The 18,006-nt window shown below is 42.3% G+C and overlaps 1 protein-coding gene across 34 annotated transcripts in view; it reads left to right on the top strand.

Moving 5' to 3' along the window:
* Nucleotides 1-18,006, top strand: part of SYTL2 (synaptotagmin like 2) — a 116,649-nt gene that overhangs the window by 43,701 nt on the left and 54,942 nt on the right. For 24 of the 34 annotated variants that reach the window (XR_008492281.2, XR_008492279.2, XR_008492278.2 and 21 more), the window contains exon 2: nt 9,170-9,660. The exons of 1 other annotated variant lie outside the window; for it this stretch is intronic. Coding sequence is in view for 29 of the 33 variants with exons in the window: in XM_054437948.2 (XP_054293923.1) it covers nt 9,560-9,660 (101 nt within the window). In the remaining 4 variants the exon portion in view is untranslated. Of the gene's footprint in view, nt 1-3,643; nt 3,681-9,169; nt 9,661-18,006 lie in introns of those variants that run through there. 9 more of the 34 variants (XM_063671285.1, XM_063671288.1, XM_054437938.2 and 6 more) reach the window with 2 other exon arrangements.

Genomic DNA, 18,006 nt, shown 5'->3' with positions numbered 1-18,006 from the left:
GGGTAAAGGAGATCTTCTCTGCATGTCCTAGCTCCAACGTTAGGCAGTTGTGTGACCTTAAGCAACTGGTCTAACCCTTTTTCATCACAGATTCCTCATCCACGCAAAGAATTAGTTATGACTCTGTGATTTGACTGTTACTTTATTTCATGTGTTTTCTCTTGTAACAGCTGAAAACAATTGATATACAAATATGCATGTTTAGCTTTGACTAATTGCTGTGCATCCACATCATGTGGGAGCATTTTAGAAAATGCAGATTCCTGGACATCAGCTTTGAAGAGTTTGGTTCAGTAAGCCTTGAGCAATGTCTGGGAATCTGCTGCTGATCAGCCAGATTTGAATACTGCTGTTTATTGAAGCAATCATGAATATAATGAAAGTGATAGCACTCCCAATTTAGATGTCACTATAGAGTGTGCTGTTGACGGAGATCGTACTTCTCTTCAAGGAAGCCTTCCCTGGCTCCCCAAGAGTACATTAAATCCTCTGTTTAAAAGTTTTATAGCCCACTGCCCTTCTGCTCTGTGAGACTTCTTGGGCTTGTTCGGTATCTGCCCTCCTTTCCAGAATCTAAACTCTCTGAGGCAGGGGACTGCATACATTATCAGAACTTTTGGCACATACAGATTACCCTCTTCCAGAATGAGATCTGGGCCTGGGGTGGATGCTGCCATTCCAAGGACAGAGGAAGTTTCTCTCTGGTATTTTGAATTTAGGCAAGCCTCTTGGTGCTTCCCAAGCTGTGTAGTTAATGAAAACCCATGGATATGGTGGCTTTTGCAGCAGCTCCATGCAATATCAGAACTCTGTTCTATGTGGCTTAAAGTCCTTCGTGATATGTTGTCAAAGATAAGTCACCCCTTTTGTAGACTGCGGCCTCTCTTCTACATATGATTTGAATTTTCAGCTCAGGTATGAAGTTTAAAATGAACTTTCAGCTGCCCATTTCCTCAGATCCTTTCTTTCTTTACTGTTTTTATTTCTTAGAATCCTCATCAAGAAAATATAGATTAAAAGGATGGTTCTAGCACATTTATCAAGACTGGCAAGCATGAAAAATTCAGGTTCAAATTCCCCCCCTTGACACTTTAGGCCTCTTGGGGTCCAACCTTGGTCACTTGCCCCATTTACACCCTGTACTCCAGTTACCAGCCTTCTTTTTGAACACCTTTATGGTTTCAGGGTCCAGCGCTCTTGCCCAGAATGCCTACCTCCTTCTCTAATACAGCCTTCAAGGCTCGCCTCATTTTATCTCCTTCCTAAATCTCTGTGGCCTACCTGACACTTGGTGTGTGCCTCCTTTATTAGTAGCTGACATACTTGTATTATGGTTAGTCGTGTGTGATGCTGTCTCCTCACATAGCCTATTATCTTGCCCTTGGTTGGGGCTTGGTTAACATATTTTATTCCTAGGGGTATTGTAAGTTTAAACCTGTGGCCTAGCAATTGCAGAAAATGAGCTTTTCAGAAACCCAGGGATGTTATTGTTAGGTTTGAATATGAGATTAAGGAGTAGGGGGAATTGTCAGATAAGGTAGTCTTTCTACCTGTCTTTCCCTCTTCATTCATAATTTGAGACCACCAAGCCAGTTTCCAGAAGATACTAGCTGTCTGCTACTCAGCCTGGATCTGGAGGAGATGAATGAAGTAGAAAGATGGCTTCCATCTTTGGAAGAATCCTCACAAAAGTGAAAGCTTTGTATCTTGAGATGCTGTCCATTTTTAATTTTCAGTTGCTCTATAAAAAATGGCAACTGCCAGGCGTGGTGGCTCACGCCTGCAATCCCAGCACTTTGGGAGGACAAGGTGGGCAGATCACAAGGTCAGGAGTTTGAGATCAGCCTGGGCAACATGGTGAAACCCCGTCTCTACTAAACGTACAAAAATTAGCTTGGCATGGTGGCAGGCGCCTATAATCCCAGCTACTCGGGAGGCTGAGGCAGGAGAATCATTTGAACCTGGGAGACAGCGGTTCCAGTGAACGGAGATCACACCATTGCACTCCAGCCTGGGTGACAGGGCGAGACTCTGTCTCAAAAAAAAAAAAAAAAAAAAAAAAAAGGCAACGTATTATTAGATAGCTTATCCTTTCTTATTCTATCTATATCCTTTCATTTGTTCACTTCTTTATAAAGAAGTTCATTTTATTTGTTCATTCAACTATTATTTTTTAAGAGGCTACCTTGAACCAGTCACAAGACAATTCTTTCCTCTCAAGAAGCCCCACTTAAGCCACACATTACATTGAGTAATTTATGTGTTTTTTAAATATAGAGCACTGAAGACTCTGACCACACAGAAACAAAATATTCATGTAGCATTGTTACCCAACTGTGCATGGACAAAGTTTGCTTTTCATATAAACACATTTCTGTATATGCATATTACAAAACATTTTGATTGGGCTTAAGCATATAAAATGTAGGTTCTTTTAGTAATAGTTTCTGGTTCGAGGGATTGATACCATTCTAAGAGGCTAGTAGGCATGTATAAATAGCTGCATGGTGACACAGATGCCTTTTTTCCCCTCTATCTCATGCTTATCCTCTTTTCCATGTATATCCATAAACCAAATCCAAAGGGACTGATCATTTTCTAATTCCTAACAAATTGTCCTTAGAAGAGCATGCCATGCCTTGAGGGCTGATGCATGTTGCCCATAAGAAATGACAAAGTCAAATGTACAGAGGGAGGAACAGCAGGGTGAAAAGAGAACAGTCTAGGAATCAGGAAACTTGGGTTCTAGTGTCATCTTTGCCCCTAACCAGCTGTGTGATCTCTCTGAGAAGTAGGGGATTAGTGATGCAGTGAAAGATGAAAAATAGTGGCTTCAGAATCTGAAGACTTGGGTTCAAATCATATCCTGGTTGAGTAGCCTTAGGCAAGTTATTTAACTTGAGCTCCAGTGTTCTCATCCATCGGATGTGGAGAATACCTATCTGCATGGTGGTCAGAGTGGTTAAACTAAAATATGTGTAAAGGGCTTAGCACCGCCTGCTCACTTTTTCAGTCTGGAGAGAAATGACCAAGATCATGAGAGGCTTGGAGAACAACATGTGAGGAACAGTTGAGGGAACAACAAAGTTTTTTTATCCCCTCAACTAAGAATAGGTGGGGAGAGCATGACATCTTTTTTGTAAACTATTATGTGCAAGGGAGAATAAATTAAATGTGGTTCAAGAGGGCAGGGTAAAATGGAGCCAATGGGAAGAACTTAGGGGCAAGTCCAACCAAGTGAGCCTGAGAAGCGGAGCAGCCCAGCTGTGCAGTTAGCAGCTTTGGGCATTGATGCCCTGACAGAGTGATCTGATGATAATCGGGCTGGTACACTGGAGGGAAATCTTTCTGCTGAGAGGGAGGTGAGCAAAGAGTCTTGTTCCATCTTTGGCTTCTCCTTCCATCCATCCTTTGATGCTGCTGTGATCCTAGGAAGTTTACAAAGCATTTAGTTTTATGCACAATGGTTTTGTAAGTGTTCCGGTGGGGATGAGCCTTCTTGTTGATCAGGGCCTTTTTGTCTGGCGGCATTCTCCCCAACTCAAGCATATTTGTTACTGTTCTTCTGTTGCTGCCCGGATTTTTGTGTTTTTTTGAAGCCTTCATTCTTGATGTCATGGGACTGTCAGAACAATTTGCCTGTCTTCTGAAATCCTCATCACGTGAGAGCCACCACTTATGTAAGTTTTACACTCCTTGCCTGGGATCTGTGTAGGCTTTGGTACAACAATACTGTCTGGGAAAGGAGAAGATGCTATCTGTGTTATCTGGGCTCCTCCTCACAGCAGAGCCTGCTGGGAAGGAAATTTTGTTGTTAATTAGACTTTAACCTGGGATTAGAATTTTAATTGGAATTAGAGTTCGAAGCCCAGATCCACTCTTTGCTGCCTATCAAAGGCAAGCACCAACTATTTGGGGCCTTAGTTTTTCTCTCCAGCTTAACTTTTGGACAATTGACAAGAAGAGTATTGGCATTCATAGATGTGGCATGGTAGGGCTGACACATGGAAAATATGAATTAAGCATAGTCCACATTTGGAGTCCTCCAATTTCCCTTTGTGCTGCTGTTTCTACCGCTGCTCCTTATCCTTTGTCCTCTGCAGTGTCCTGAATTCTCACCAGAGCCTCACAGTAATCTCTACAAAGAAGAGAATATACCCATCATATGCATGAGATAACCAAGACTTAGAGAAGTCATTCAACTTATTCAAACCATAGAATTATGTGAAGGATCTGGAGCTGGAACCCATTGAATAATATGGACCTAGTTTTTCATTTATGGGCCCTAGAGCTATGTTGATGTTCAGGGGGAAATGGAAGCTCAATCCCCTTCCACCTGTGTTCATCATTTTTTTTTTCATGAACACTTGAGTGCCTAGTAGATGCAAGACAGTGGCAAGAACTGGGAATATAAATCACTGGGAGACACAAGCCTTGCTCATAAACTGGCAAGAGACAAACATGAGTAGGTAGGGATTTGAGACCATGTGATGAGTACTATGATGAAGTCAGGTGCTAATTGAACACATAGGAGGGGCACCTAAGCTGGCTTGGAGGGGTTAGGGAAGACTTTTGTGCAGTAAGTGACATGTAACTTGAGACCTAACAAGTATTAACCAGGGAAATGCTGTTCTAGGATGAAGGAACAGCACATGCAAAAGCCTGAAGGCAAGAAGAACTGGAAAATTTCAGAATGGCTGGAGCCTAAGGAAAAGAGCTTGGAGAGTAAAGCAGGTGCTAGTTCATGGAGAGTCCTACAGGCCGCTTAAGGATTTTGAGTTTTAGTCAATGGTCAGTGGGAAGTTGGTGAAGGATTTTAAGCCTGAGAATGTGGCTTGGTCAGAACTGAGTTTTAGAAAAATGACTCAGCATCATGCTGAATGGAGGATGGGTAGGAGAGGCTGAACCCAAGGAGAACTTGCCTCAGGAGCTCCTCCTGTGAACACATCAATAATATCTGTGAACAGTGGGTATATTCACTCCTACTCTCCCTTCCTTACTGAGGTTATTGTGAGGCTCTGGTGAGAATGCAAGACACTGTAGTAGCCAAAATTCTTCGCTCACAGTTTAGCACTGAGGTTGCCCCTGTTCTGACTGCCAGCTCTGGGTCGGTGAGTCTCTTATACTTAAGCAGAGAATGAGGGTCCACAGAGACAGGGGTTTTGTTCTGCCTCGCTGATTGGAGGAATCTGTGTGAAGAGGAGAATTAAATGAGATGTCAATGTTGGGTTGGCTTATTCTGACACAACCATCAGCAAATGCCAGTCAGACATAAGCTTGGTGGCGAATGCCCCCCCTCAGCCTCACTCTCCTCGTGTGGAAAACACAGATAATAAGACCTACCTTGGGCTGGGTGTGGCGGCTCATGCCTGTAATCCCAACACTTTGGGAGGCCGAGGCTGGCAGATCACTTGAAGCCAGGAGTTCAAGACCAGCCTGGACAACGTGGCAAAGCTGCAACTCTACCAAAAATACAAAAATTAGCTGGGCATGGTGGCGGGCGCCTGTAATCCCAGCTACTTGGGAGGCTGAGGCATAAGAATTGCTTAAACCCAGGAGGTGGAAGTTGCAGTGAGCCAAGATTGTGTCATTGTACTACAGCCTGGGCAACAGAGTAAGACCCTGTCTCAATACATAAGACCTACCTCAGAGTGTCTTTGTGAGGATTCCATGAGATGTATGTACAGTGCCACATGTGTAGAAGGGACCAAGTAAATGTTTGCTGCCTTTTTGTCTGGCTTTCTTTAATGCTGCTTCATCTCAGAGTAAAAGCCAGAAGTCTTACTGTCCTCACAAGGCCTAATACAGTCTGACCCGTGTCCTTTCCGGCCTCCTCTCCTCCTGCTCTCCTGGGGGCATTCTGGTGTACCAGCACTGGCCACCTTGCCATTTCTCGAATGTGCCAGACAACTCCCACCTCAGAACCCTGGGATATCTGCATGGCTTGTTTCCTCATCGCTGTCACATTTTTGTTCAAATATCACCTTCTCAATGAGGCCTACCTTAACCACTCTCTTTAAAATTCCTACTCTCTCTGAGTTATTATTCTCCTCCCTTCCCTTTTTTGTTTTCCTCCGTAGTTCTCATCGCCTTCCAATGTGTTATAATTTAATTATTTGGTATTCAAAAACTTATTTTTATTATTTAGTTTGATTGTTTCCATCCATTGCCATATAAACTCCACAAAGGCAGGAAGTTTTTCTGTTTTGTTCCCTTGCTGCACCTCCAGTGCTTAGAATAGTGCCAGGCTCTCAATAAATCTTTGTCAAGTGAGTGAGGGAAACGTTCAATTAGCTCCCATGCTGGACATCATCCATAATATTAGGAGTTGGGTGAGCACCTCATACTGCAGAGTCTTGATTGCCCTCTTAGGGCTCTCTTACAGTTTGATTGGGCACTGATTCCTGCCTACCCAATTAAAAGGGAAGGGTTCCAGCCCTTCACTCCTTTGTAAAGCAGAAACATTGCCCTTTGCCTCACTAACAGCCTATTTTAAGGGAGAAATTTTAACCCTTAGAGGCTTTGACACAGAAGCACTAGTTAGCTTGTATTCTACTTGAAGGTGTGGAAGCCAGCGTTGCCCATTTCAGCAACCCTGCCAGTTACCACTGCTAGACGACCTAAGTTTTTGTTGTTGTTGTTTTCTTCCTGTCCACCACTCCTTGAATTTAAAGTCTCACATCGAACCAACCAAATGGCAGTGTAAGGCCTCATTGGGAACCTGGGTCCCAGAATGTGGCTTAAATCTATTTTCTTGCCAGGCTTTGAGATCTAAGGAAGTTACTACACATGAAAGAAAGGAAAGAATTGAGATAGCCATCTCTTGGTGATATTGTATATTTGGATCAGGTTCATTTATTCATTTGCTCATTCTTTTATTTGTTCACATTCAGAAACTCACAGTCAAGAGAGACTGAGAGTAGATCATCACAGCAGTGGATGTGTATTTGGAGGAGAAAGTGTTTGTATTAGCAGGTTCCTGCTGCGGGAGTGTCGTATAACAACTCCCAAACCTCAGTGGCTTCCAACAACAAATATTTAGTTTTTTCTTTTATATCTATAGGTCAGCGGGGATACCTACTTCAGGGAGGTCAGGTTCAGGTCTGTCCTTTTATCTCTTTCTGGAACCCAGGACGAAGAGGCAATGGATAATTGGGACAAGTTCTTCTCATGGCATGTGGCAGGAATACAAGAAGCCAGATCAAACCACAAAAGCACATTTACAGCCTATGCTTGCATCACATTTGCTAACATTCCATTGGCCAAAGCGAGTCACAGGCCAAGCCCAACATTAGGAGGGTAGGGATGAATTCTTTGCTTACTCTAGTGGGAACATGATAGTATAGTTCTGTTACAGGGAGGCAATGAAGAGTTAGGAATAATCATTGAATCTGCTGCAACTTTAACTCGGAGTATGGAAGTTATGGAAGGCTTCATGGAGGTGGTAACTTTGATCTGCCTTGAAGGGTAAGTAGTTTTCAAGATGAACAAGCAGGTAGTAGCACATGCAAGCACATGCAAATTAAAAAGAAAATGAAGTAATGTCTTAATATTTATTTAATTACTGTAGACAGTATGCAGAGAGCTAGAGCAAATTAAAACAAAGATCATTAGATTCCCTGTCAATGAAGCCCAAACTTTATGGGGGGAGATCAGAAAGAGACATAATACAAAAGAGAAATATATTACTAAGTATAGTCTTATTCAGCTGGATGGAACAAAAGTGTGAACTCAGAGAGGAAGCTAGAATATATTTTTAGTAGCTATTTTTGGTACAGGATGCAAGATGTGCTCTTTTAATATTCATTATTTCATTTAATCCTTACAATCTGTGAGGGACATCCTAATGTCAAGTACAAATGAGAAAACAGCTTCACAGTGGTCGGTAACTTGCCCAATGACTTATAGCTAGTAAGTGGTAGAAGGATAACTTCCCAGTAATTCTGTTTCTCAAGTAATTAATTTTTATAAATTTTATTCACTAATGTACATACTGTTTTATTCTTAAGTGGGGCTGCTTTAAAATTTTTTTTTCTTTTTGATAAAGAGTCTCACTCTGTCACCCAGGCTGGAGTGCAGTGGTGCGATCCCGGCTTACTGCAACTTCCGCCTCCCGAGTTCAAGTGATTCTCCTGCCTCAGCCTCCTGAGTAGCTGGGATTACAGGCGTGTGTCACCGCACCCAGCTAATTTTTGTATTTTTTAGTAGAGACGGGGTTTCACCATGTTGGTCAGGCTGGTCTTGAACTCCTGACCTCAGGTGATCCACCCACCTTGGCCTCCCAAAGTGCTAGGATTACAGGCATGAACCACGGCACCCAGCCTGCTTTAAAATTTACTAAAGGTTTTGATGTGTATGTTCAGCACTGCACTTGTTAAAAGTACCCCAACCTTTAGTGGATCACCTCGGAATTTCTGTAGGGCTGTGTCATTCTTCAGTTCTCACTTCCTTCCCATTACATATGTATTGAAGATGCCTCAAAGAAAATAGGATTCTTGCACATTGTGCAACTGAAAAATCTTCACTTTGGATGGTGAGGTGTTTTGAAACTCTGCCTCTTCCTTTCCCCTAGTTTATATACACACACAGGTAGGTATTTTTCCCCTGAGAAATGAAAGTAGACAAGCTTGTTAGGTTCCTCTAGGTCCAGCAAAGGTTAGCAGTGGGACTGGATGAAGAATAACAATTCCCACTCTTCTGCAAACTATCTCTGCCTAATACTAGTTCTCCTGTTAATATGGAGCACATATATAGTACGGTGGAATGTTCCTACTTGTGAAGAGGTGAGTATTTAAAATTTTTATTTCTAGATTCTTGCTTGACCACTGGAATCACATATCCCTGATCTTACTGACCTTTAACATGACTTTTAGCCTAGCATCCCCAGAGTTTGCAAAGAGAGAACCAGTTCCTTTTTGCAACCATCCTTTACTCAGGTGGATCGTTAAACATTGACAGGCATTTTTGTGGGTTCTCCATCTTGGCCGTCTGGAATAGGATTGAAGCATGTTTCATGACCCATTTACCGTTTGCTCAGGAAGCCGGCTGAACTGGTTTCCTTGATCTCAGAGACCATCTTGCATGACCATTTAAAAATCTTGTAGTAATGAGTAGTGCTTATAGGAACTGCCTCTCACTGTCTGGTGTTTGCTGTCTCATGATTCCCCAGGTGGGTGATGCTCTGATGCTGCTGCCTCTTATGAATTCACGACAGGTGCAGAGAGAGAATAAACTGTGTCTAAGACTGGACCAGAGAGTGAGTGTGCTGGAAGACACCATAGGAACAAGCGATCTGTTTGGCAAGGTATACAGCATCCTTCTGAGAGCCTCTTCTCAACACTATCCCACAGACCAGGACTTCCTCATGGGAAAGAGCACTTAGGATCTTGCTATCAGCTGCCCTAAACTTTTGCTGAGCCAAAATAAGACTTTTGATGCAGAATTGAACAAGACATTTCATTTTTGTGTCCTTTAATCTTCCTGGTTGCAGTCTTAGTTGTTCAGCCCTCAGAATTTTGAGCCACATTTTTTGCTACTATTTTTGCATGCACTTTTCAAAATGATTGACTTAAGCTTCCTGACTGAAGAGGAACAAGAGGCCATCATGAAGGTTTTGCAGCGGGATGCTGCTCTGAAGAGGGCCGAAGAAGAGAGAGTCAGGTAAGAGGCCAGAGAAGCCTTGGGCGTGAGGGAAGGAAGAGGCAGTCTGTACGAAAATAGGACACTGGGTTTTTTTTCAACCATAAGTGGTAGTTCTGACTCGAAGACTGAATTTATGGATTCCAATTTTAGGTTTACTTCCTGGACAAAACATTTTTCCTCTTGGTGCCTCTTAATTTATCCTACTGGACTCCTACCAGAAATAGGGTCTTGATTAAAAACCTAACTAAATTCCTTTAACTTATTAAATACTGAGATAAAAATGAAATGTATACAACCACATACATCTACATTTGTGTGTGTGTGTGTGTGTGTGTATTTCTATCCACTTAAAAAAACTGGATCTACTTTTTTTTTTAACTGAATCATGAACCAAATTAGAATTTTAAAAAATTTTTAGAGTTTTGAAAAGAAAATAAATTAAACTAGCTCACATTTCTGCATGCTTTCAGAAATGTTGGAATTGGTTTTAATGGCAATTGAAAGTATTCTCTGAGCCAATTTTTCATTTGTCTTGGGTCTCATAAAGAGGAGTGGCAACTTTGATACACTATTCTTGTTGGGTGGAACCCAAATGTTCCATGTCAACATTCCTGCCACTTTCATTCACCTTTGTGGTCAAACAAGCACTAGGCCAGGATGCTGAAGAACTAGACTTTGTCCAGGCTCTGCCATTTACTGCCTGTGTAATCTTGGGCTTTGAAGGCAGTGACAGGCTTCCTGAATGTAAGTTAGTAGTATTAATTTTATGATTCTCGCCCCAGGAGTTATCCAAAAGGAGCGTAAGATATGTTCTTACTTCCTGGGACACAGGAATAATGGCTTTATTTTAATGACACGTGAATAATGGCTTTATTTTTACCATTTCCATATCTTGACACTGATTTAACATGGATAATTTATAAAAGAACATGCTAGAATTCACTTCAAACACTACAGAATGTCTGATTATGACTACTAAGATAACTTCTATATAGACAGTATTTAACAAGTTGTAAAGGGCTTAACATGCCCATTATTTTTTATGAGCTCACATACTCTTTTGCAGTTGGTGGGTGGAGTGGGATATAATTACCCCATTTGATGTGTCAGGAAGTTGACTTTTAGACAAGTCAGGTGACTCGCCCAATATCACACAACTGGTAGGTGTCAGAAGTGAGAATCAAATCCGAGTCTTAGGTACTCATTTGTTAACTCCACCTCCTCTCTCTCGGAAAACAATAACAGACAGGCCATCCTAGGACCTGGCAATGGAGGAAGGGGCTGGCTGTCATGGTGTGAAGTAGGACACTGAGCTATGATGACAAGCAGTGGCTGTAGGTAGTGGGGATCATGCTGTTCCTCAAAGGTCCCTTGCAGTGCACACCTGGATGGGGCTCTGCTGTGCCTTCTCCGCAAATGGTGTGCCTTAAACAGTGTCCCCAGGAGAGGTGAAGGATTGTCACTAACCCAGGCATTAGAGCCTCTTGGTAGCATTAATCCTCTACCCATTCACAGTTTATAAAGCCCTTTTATGAATGTTATCCTCTTATGTTCCTCACAGCAACCCTGACATTTGGCAAAGCAGGGACTATTGCAACCATTTAGGAGTAACGGCAGGAGGTGGGAGAGCATAGAGAAAATATTGATTCTTTAAGCATAAGGGGAAATGGTATTTCCTTTACCCTCTCAAAAGAAAAGATGGGGGGAAGGACTTAGAAAGCAGTAGAGCTGGGACTGCACTGAGTCCCTCTTTCTACCTCAGGATGTGGGCCCCTGCATTTTGGAGAGGTGCGAGTACCTTTGATTCCTTCTGCTCAGGAGGTGTTATTTATGGTCTGCAATTCTCCCCCTCTAGATAGTCAGCTTACAAGGAGAAAGCCTCCTTTCATTCCCCTCCCTCCCTTCTATCTTTTCTTGGCACCTGGGATTCCAAGCTGCTGAGTCTTGCCTGTAGTTCTATGATTCTGTCTGAATAGAGTGAAGGTGTTTCTTGGGCACTTGCATTGGTTGATGAAAATATCCTCAAAAAATGCAAAGTTCTGCCTGAAACTAGGCCTTATAAGGGGTGTGAGGGTGTACCCTCTGGCATCAGCCAGTCTACAACTTCAGCGAAAATGGTGTGAGTCCCTTCCTAGTGTTGGTGTTGCAGATGCTCCTTCTGTCTGTTGTTTCTGAAGGTGCCCCAGCAGCTGCGACTGGTGCTGTCTTTGTGTTTTGCTTTTGTGACTAAATGACAGGAAGAAGGCTTGGATTGGTGAAAACCCTGGTGTGAGTCAAGCCCTACCTACCATCACTTTCCCAAGAGACTTTCTAGTTAGGCACCATGTACCTCATGTGGACTTGGCCATGGGCAGTTTCAGGACCCTGGAGCTGAGGAGCAGTGACAGTGCACAGATAGACGGCAGACCTATGGCTTGTGGACCCTAAAGAAGGCTCAACTCATAGCTTGACCCCTTCTTTGCTTTAGGCCTGAAGGAACTTGTGGGGATGGTTTGGAGGTTGTTCTGCTCCTGGGATGGTGGAACCAGAACTGGATCTCTGAAAATGTTACTCCATGGGCTTTTGTTTATCAGCGCCTTTTCCATTCCATTGCTGTTTGTCTTTGCCTCTTCTACCAGAATTATAGCCTAATAACTCTGAATTTTTTTGTTGTTTTTGTTCCATATCAGTCATTTTACAGAAAAAGAAGATAAAGCCCAGAAAGGGTAAATGACTTGCCCAGGGCCACACAGCAAGTCAGTGCCAAAGCCATGATGAGAAATCTCTTGGGCCGGTGCTTTTCCCTCTGCTCTATTCTGCTCGTTGTTGTTATTCTTTCAGAAAGGAACAGTAAGGGTTTGATCATGACACAAAAAACTCTGCTGCTTGGAACTGGAGATGAAACTGACTTGCATTTGCATCTCATTCCTACCACTAATGAACTGTGTTTCACTGGGCAAGTTATTTAACCTCTCTGAGCCTCAACTCAGAGTGGGCATGATCATAATACTACATTTAAATTCAAAAGATTAAAGTCAGGATTAAGAAAAATAATTTTTAGGAAGCGAGAGGTAGCGAGAGATTTGGTAAAGGATACAAAATTACAGTGACCTGATGACTATATGTTATGTATATCAAAACATCACTGTTTCCTCATGAATATTTGCAATTATTATTTGTAACTTAAATTAAAAATAATTTTTAATCTTCCTGGCACATAATATGTGATAGTTCATTTTAATTCCTTTATTCACCACTCTACCTATACCTCCAAAAAGAGACAGGAGATTCTAGTTAGTAGACTGATTCCTTAGAAGGAAATTACTCCTAAAACTCTTAATTATTTAATGTAGTAGAACTTAATTGAGCACCTATTAAGTACAAGGAACTGCTCTGGACAATGATATGAAGAGAATTCTAGGGTGATTGAAAACATGGCCCCAGCTCTCAAGGAATTTACTATCTAATGACTTTTATCCGTTTAATGGATTATCATTTGCAAATTTAAAATCTCAATTTTGTTTCCCTAACATGACTTTACAATGCCTCATTCCTCCTAGGTGTTATTTGGCTTAGAAACCCATTATATATTTATATCAGCCCAATCAAAACATCATTAGAAAGGCCAATTTATTACTAAAATTCAGACTTTTCTTTTAAATACTAATGTTTTATAGACTTTGGAGTATAACTCTTCCATAGCCAAGAGGACATCACTAATGGATACACCACTGTTGCCCGCAAGACCAGACATCACTTTAGAATCTTTTTCAGTATGGCTCTAGATGAGATCTGGCGTTCAAATGGAAATGTTGCCATTCCTTATATGTCCAGTGCTTTGACTTGTTCACAGCCAAGCTCATTCAAGATACTTTGGAGATGATTTAGTTTATATGTCACTTCCCATCTTTTTTTTTTTTTTTTTTTAAAAGAGAGTTTCTCTCTGTGACCCAGGCTGGAGTGCAGTGAGGCAGTCATAGATCACTGCAGCCTCAAACTCCTGGGCTCAAGTGATCCTCCTGTCTCCCAAGTAGCTAAAACCACATGGGTGTACTACCACATCCAGCTAATTAAAAAAAAAGGTTTTGTTACTTCCTATCTCAATTTCATGGATAGGAAAAGTGAGTGTTGCACAGAGACATATCCAGTTCCTAAATCACTTGGTTTGTTAATGGTAGAACATGGACTCGTACCCAAGGAAATAGTCACTGGGGTGTCTCTGGGGTACAGCTGAGACAATAACGGTTCCAGATCACTGTTGCTACCACACTGTTTTTTATGCTGCTCCGCTACCTGTAGCCACAAGTACTGGACCCAGTTATTACCATGTATCACTACACAGCCTGCTTCCCTAACTCCCATGTGGAGGCATTTCACAGACCAGCAGTGAAGGAGACATCAGAGTGGATTCTTTCTCTCTCTTACACCCCTATCCTGTGTCTTCTCTCCTGCTGCCCTGCCCCACCTTTAAGGAAACATAACCATACATACACATATGTAATTTTAGTCTTTTATGGTTTGAAAATCACATACTCAAAAGGTGGCGTTTCCTGTGCTTTGCGTCACACTGCCAGCAGGAAATTGCTGCTCATGTCTGTCTGTACACCACCAGTACTGCATCCCCCACCCCCATATATACACAACCACATCTACAGCGATGGGTGTTTTTGCAGTAGATACGATCTCAACCGCCACCACATCTTATGATTCTCAGCTGCTTCCTTAGGCCTAGTTTTTTTTTTTTTTTTTTTTTTTTAATGAAGGCAGTTGTCATTGAAGGACTAATTTCCAGGACGTCTCATGGTGTTTTTCTGTCAAAGCAAAGGGGAAAGGAACTAACATTTGTCAAGGGACTGTACATGGATCTTCACATAGATTTTCCTATTTCATCTTCAAAACAGTGTAGCTGAATCCACTTAACAGATGAGGAGATAGGGTTGAAGAGGGTAAGTGCCCTGCAGGATTGAAGCCTTGCTGATCCAACATCAAAGCCTATGCACTTTCCTTACACTGTGCTGCCTCTCAGCAGACTGCAGAGATCTATGATGTGTCATGCAAAAGGTGGATATTTCTTGTTTTCCACTCTAAGGAAGGTTTGTAGTTTGTTTTCCACATGTTGGTTTTCAGATTCTTCATCAAAGATTGAGTTCCTTAGGAGAAAGAGTGAAGTGTGGCAGCCATCTTAGAAACCGAAATCATGTTTGGCTCTCTGAGGCAGGATCGGGTAGTAGAAAGTGTGTTGGCTGGGAGTCAGGCTGGCTTCTGCTGCCAGTTCTGTGTGACCTTGGGCAAGCCTCTTAACTTCTCTGGGCTTCTATCATATTATCTAGAAAGTGAGGCCATTTGTAACTATCTAAGGTACCTTTCAGCTGTCACATTCAAAACAAACATCTGAGAGCACCTCCAAATCACACAGTCTAAACATCTTGCCCAGTATATTCTGGGCAAGATGGAAGCTGAGGTGTACATAAGTGAGCACAAAGAGAAAAGGGGTAGGCTGAGGGCAAAGGTGTTGAATCCAGCCCAGAGGGCATTTCTGCTCTTCTGGCTTTCCTCTGTAAGTGCTCATACTCTTGGCATGAAAAGGAGTTGACATTGACAGGGCTGTACATAGAATTTTTAATGTCCAGTTCGAAGCAGATGGCTGGTATGGGAATTAATGAGTCAGTGAACAAATAGCCAGACAGGGCTTAGATATGGCTTTTAGCATACAGAAGAGGTAAAATGGCCATCTTTTGCAATGGATGAAATTCTTTGAACAACATGGTGAAATTGTAAGGATGAAATGATAAGAGGCTTGTTAAGTGTCAGATGTGTGGTTCAGCACAAAGCAGATACTGTGTGCTAGCTGAAGGAATGGGAGAATGAACGAGAGAATGACCAGGACATCCCACCTGGGAGGCCAGCAGGCCAGTGTACTTTCTGGATTGAGTGCTCTTCTTCAGCCCTCACTTCTGCCCACCAGCCCACCGGTGTTTACTGAGCATCTTCTCTCTGCTTAACTCTCTGCTAAACATAATGTGTGTGTGTGGAGAGGATGGTAAAGGATAAATGTCAGTCCCAAGAAACTTACCCCTTTCTCTCTTCATCTGGATGGTATGATAATTAGAGAATCAAATGCTCATTTGGTTGATGTAATTAGAGTTCAGAAAAAAATGAGAGATGAACATGGGCTGGAAAATGAGAAGATTTTAACAGCAGCACTAGATAGTGGGATTTTAAAAATGATCTACATCTTTACAGAACTTAAACTTTGATGTTATACATACGGATTTATCTACGAAATATTACAAGTGACTAAGATAGAAAAAGAAATTGATTATTAAACCTAGTAGTGATAGTCATGTAAGGAAATATGTAAGTGGCACTTAACTACATTTGAGGGAATTTCCTGTTCTTTTGCCACTTTAAAACAAGTGAGCCAGAAACCCTTTCCTTACTGTAACGGCTACCAGTCTTTGTAGGGGCCATGTGTTTCAGGGAGTCGATGCACAACCTGTGCTCATTGTGCATTGATCGTGGGCTTACAGACAGTCATTTAGGCAGGAACAGATCAGGGGTTGCACAAGAATCCCCACAAAGTACATTTTAGTTGAAAAACAAAAATAAACAATCTTATGAAAAGAAATTGAGTGTTGTTCTGCCATAAGGGTTTGTGGCCTCCTTCAACAAGAATGCTGACCGACACCACATTTCATGATGTTTTTTCCTGTTCTGATGAGAGATGAGCATGTCCTGCTGCATCAGGAGGAGACACCATCATTGTGATGGGGTCTGAGGTTCACTTAATCACAGCAGTGACAGGATCTTCTTGATCTCTTGCCTGACTCAGGATGGCTGCTGAGCATTTATTTGTTCTTTGATTTATTCACTCAACAGACAGTTATTGGGTATCAGCTCTGTTCCAGGCTCCGTGCTAGGTGCTGGCATTACAAAGGTGGTTAAGACATAGTCCTCACTTTCAAGGAGTTTGCAAAGACCACAGATTAGTGAGTGCAACAGATGTGCAAACAGATCATTGGACTGTGATATAGTAAGGACTGAAGTGGAGGTGCTGTGGGAGCAATGGAAAAGGAGAAACTGTAGTAACTGTGCCCTCCTGAGTTAGGGAAAGCTTCCCAGTGAGGCAGTGTTTGAGCTGGATTTGAAGGATGAGGAGCAACGGGCTGGACAGAGAAGTGAGGGAAAGACATCCCATGAGACTTCACATTAACTGGCCTTGTACCAAGATCTAGGCAGTACTAAGTACTTTCAGTTAAACATCTCAGTCATCTCAGAAGTCCTGGAGGGTAGGTCTTATTTTCCCTGATCCTTAAAAACAAGGAGACTAAAGCTTAGAGGAGTTCGGTAAACTGTCCAAGATCCCGTCTAGGAAGGGTCAGAACTGAGATTTGGATGTAATTTGGGGAGCCTTGAAAACCCAGAGTCTTTCTGCTACAACTTCCTGCCTCTGTCATCTACAGAGGTCACAGAAGAGCACTGGAGAATTGTAAGAAGCCGAGCCTGCTGGCAAGTGGGGTATGGGCGTGAGTGCTGGGAAAATGAATCTGAAAAGGTAACCTGAAGCCTTTTTAGGTGGTCAGGAGCCTCATCTGATATTCCTCCACTCTGCAAGAACTGAATAAATACCCCCTATTTTCCAGACACTAAACAAAGATGTATTGAGTACAGACCCTGCCCCCAGGAACTCACCAGGGAGAAGTAGAAGAACTTCTCCATTCTGGAATTGAGCTCAAACTTGGTCCTTTTGGGAGGAGAAAGCAAAGGTTCACCAACAGTCCAGCAGTTGTTTGCTCTGCTGAAAACAGTGTTGAAAGCAGTGTCAAACCATTAGGAACATTTAATAAAAACCATTATATCGTTGCTGACTGAGAACTATGAAGCGACGACACTCTCCCTGTTAGGGTTTATAGATGGGCTGTCATGACAAAGAGAGGAAATTCCTGTAAGAGTTTACTCTGGGTGGAAGGACACTCTCCAGGCATGCTTGGGAGAGAGGAGACATTCTTGCTAGACCTGGGATAACTGCTTCCCCTTTTTTTCCCACTCCCAGGTATGCCTGTGTGCAACCCTTACATGCAGTGCTGCTACCACCTTGGCCCATTCCCGTTCTCTGCCTGAAGCACTTGGATTTGCTAATTGAGGAAGAGTGCATATTAGTTTGAATGACTATCTTAAAACCCTCTTGGATTTATGTAGCACATTATCTTCCAAGAGTATAGTGTTCCCTTACAGCTTTTATTCCACTTTATTCTAAGTACATCTCTATAAATAAGAGAGAGTTTGTGATTTTTTTATTTTACTGAGATGGATAGAAAGATGGAGAGGTTAAGACTTTGTCAATTAGAACAACGTTTTTAGGGAAGTTTTAGGAGAGCAGACTAT

Source organism: Pongo pygmaeus, chromosome 9, assembly GCF_028885625.2.
Source record: "Pongo pygmaeus isolate AG05252 chromosome 9, NHGRI_mPonPyg2-v2.0_pri, whole genome shotgun sequence".
Classification (NCBI taxonomy): Eukaryota; Metazoa; Chordata; class Mammalia; order Primates; family Hominidae; genus Pongo; species Pongo pygmaeus.
Note: the sequence above shows the minus strand (reverse complement) of the source record. Positions and strands in the feature narration are given on the sequence as shown.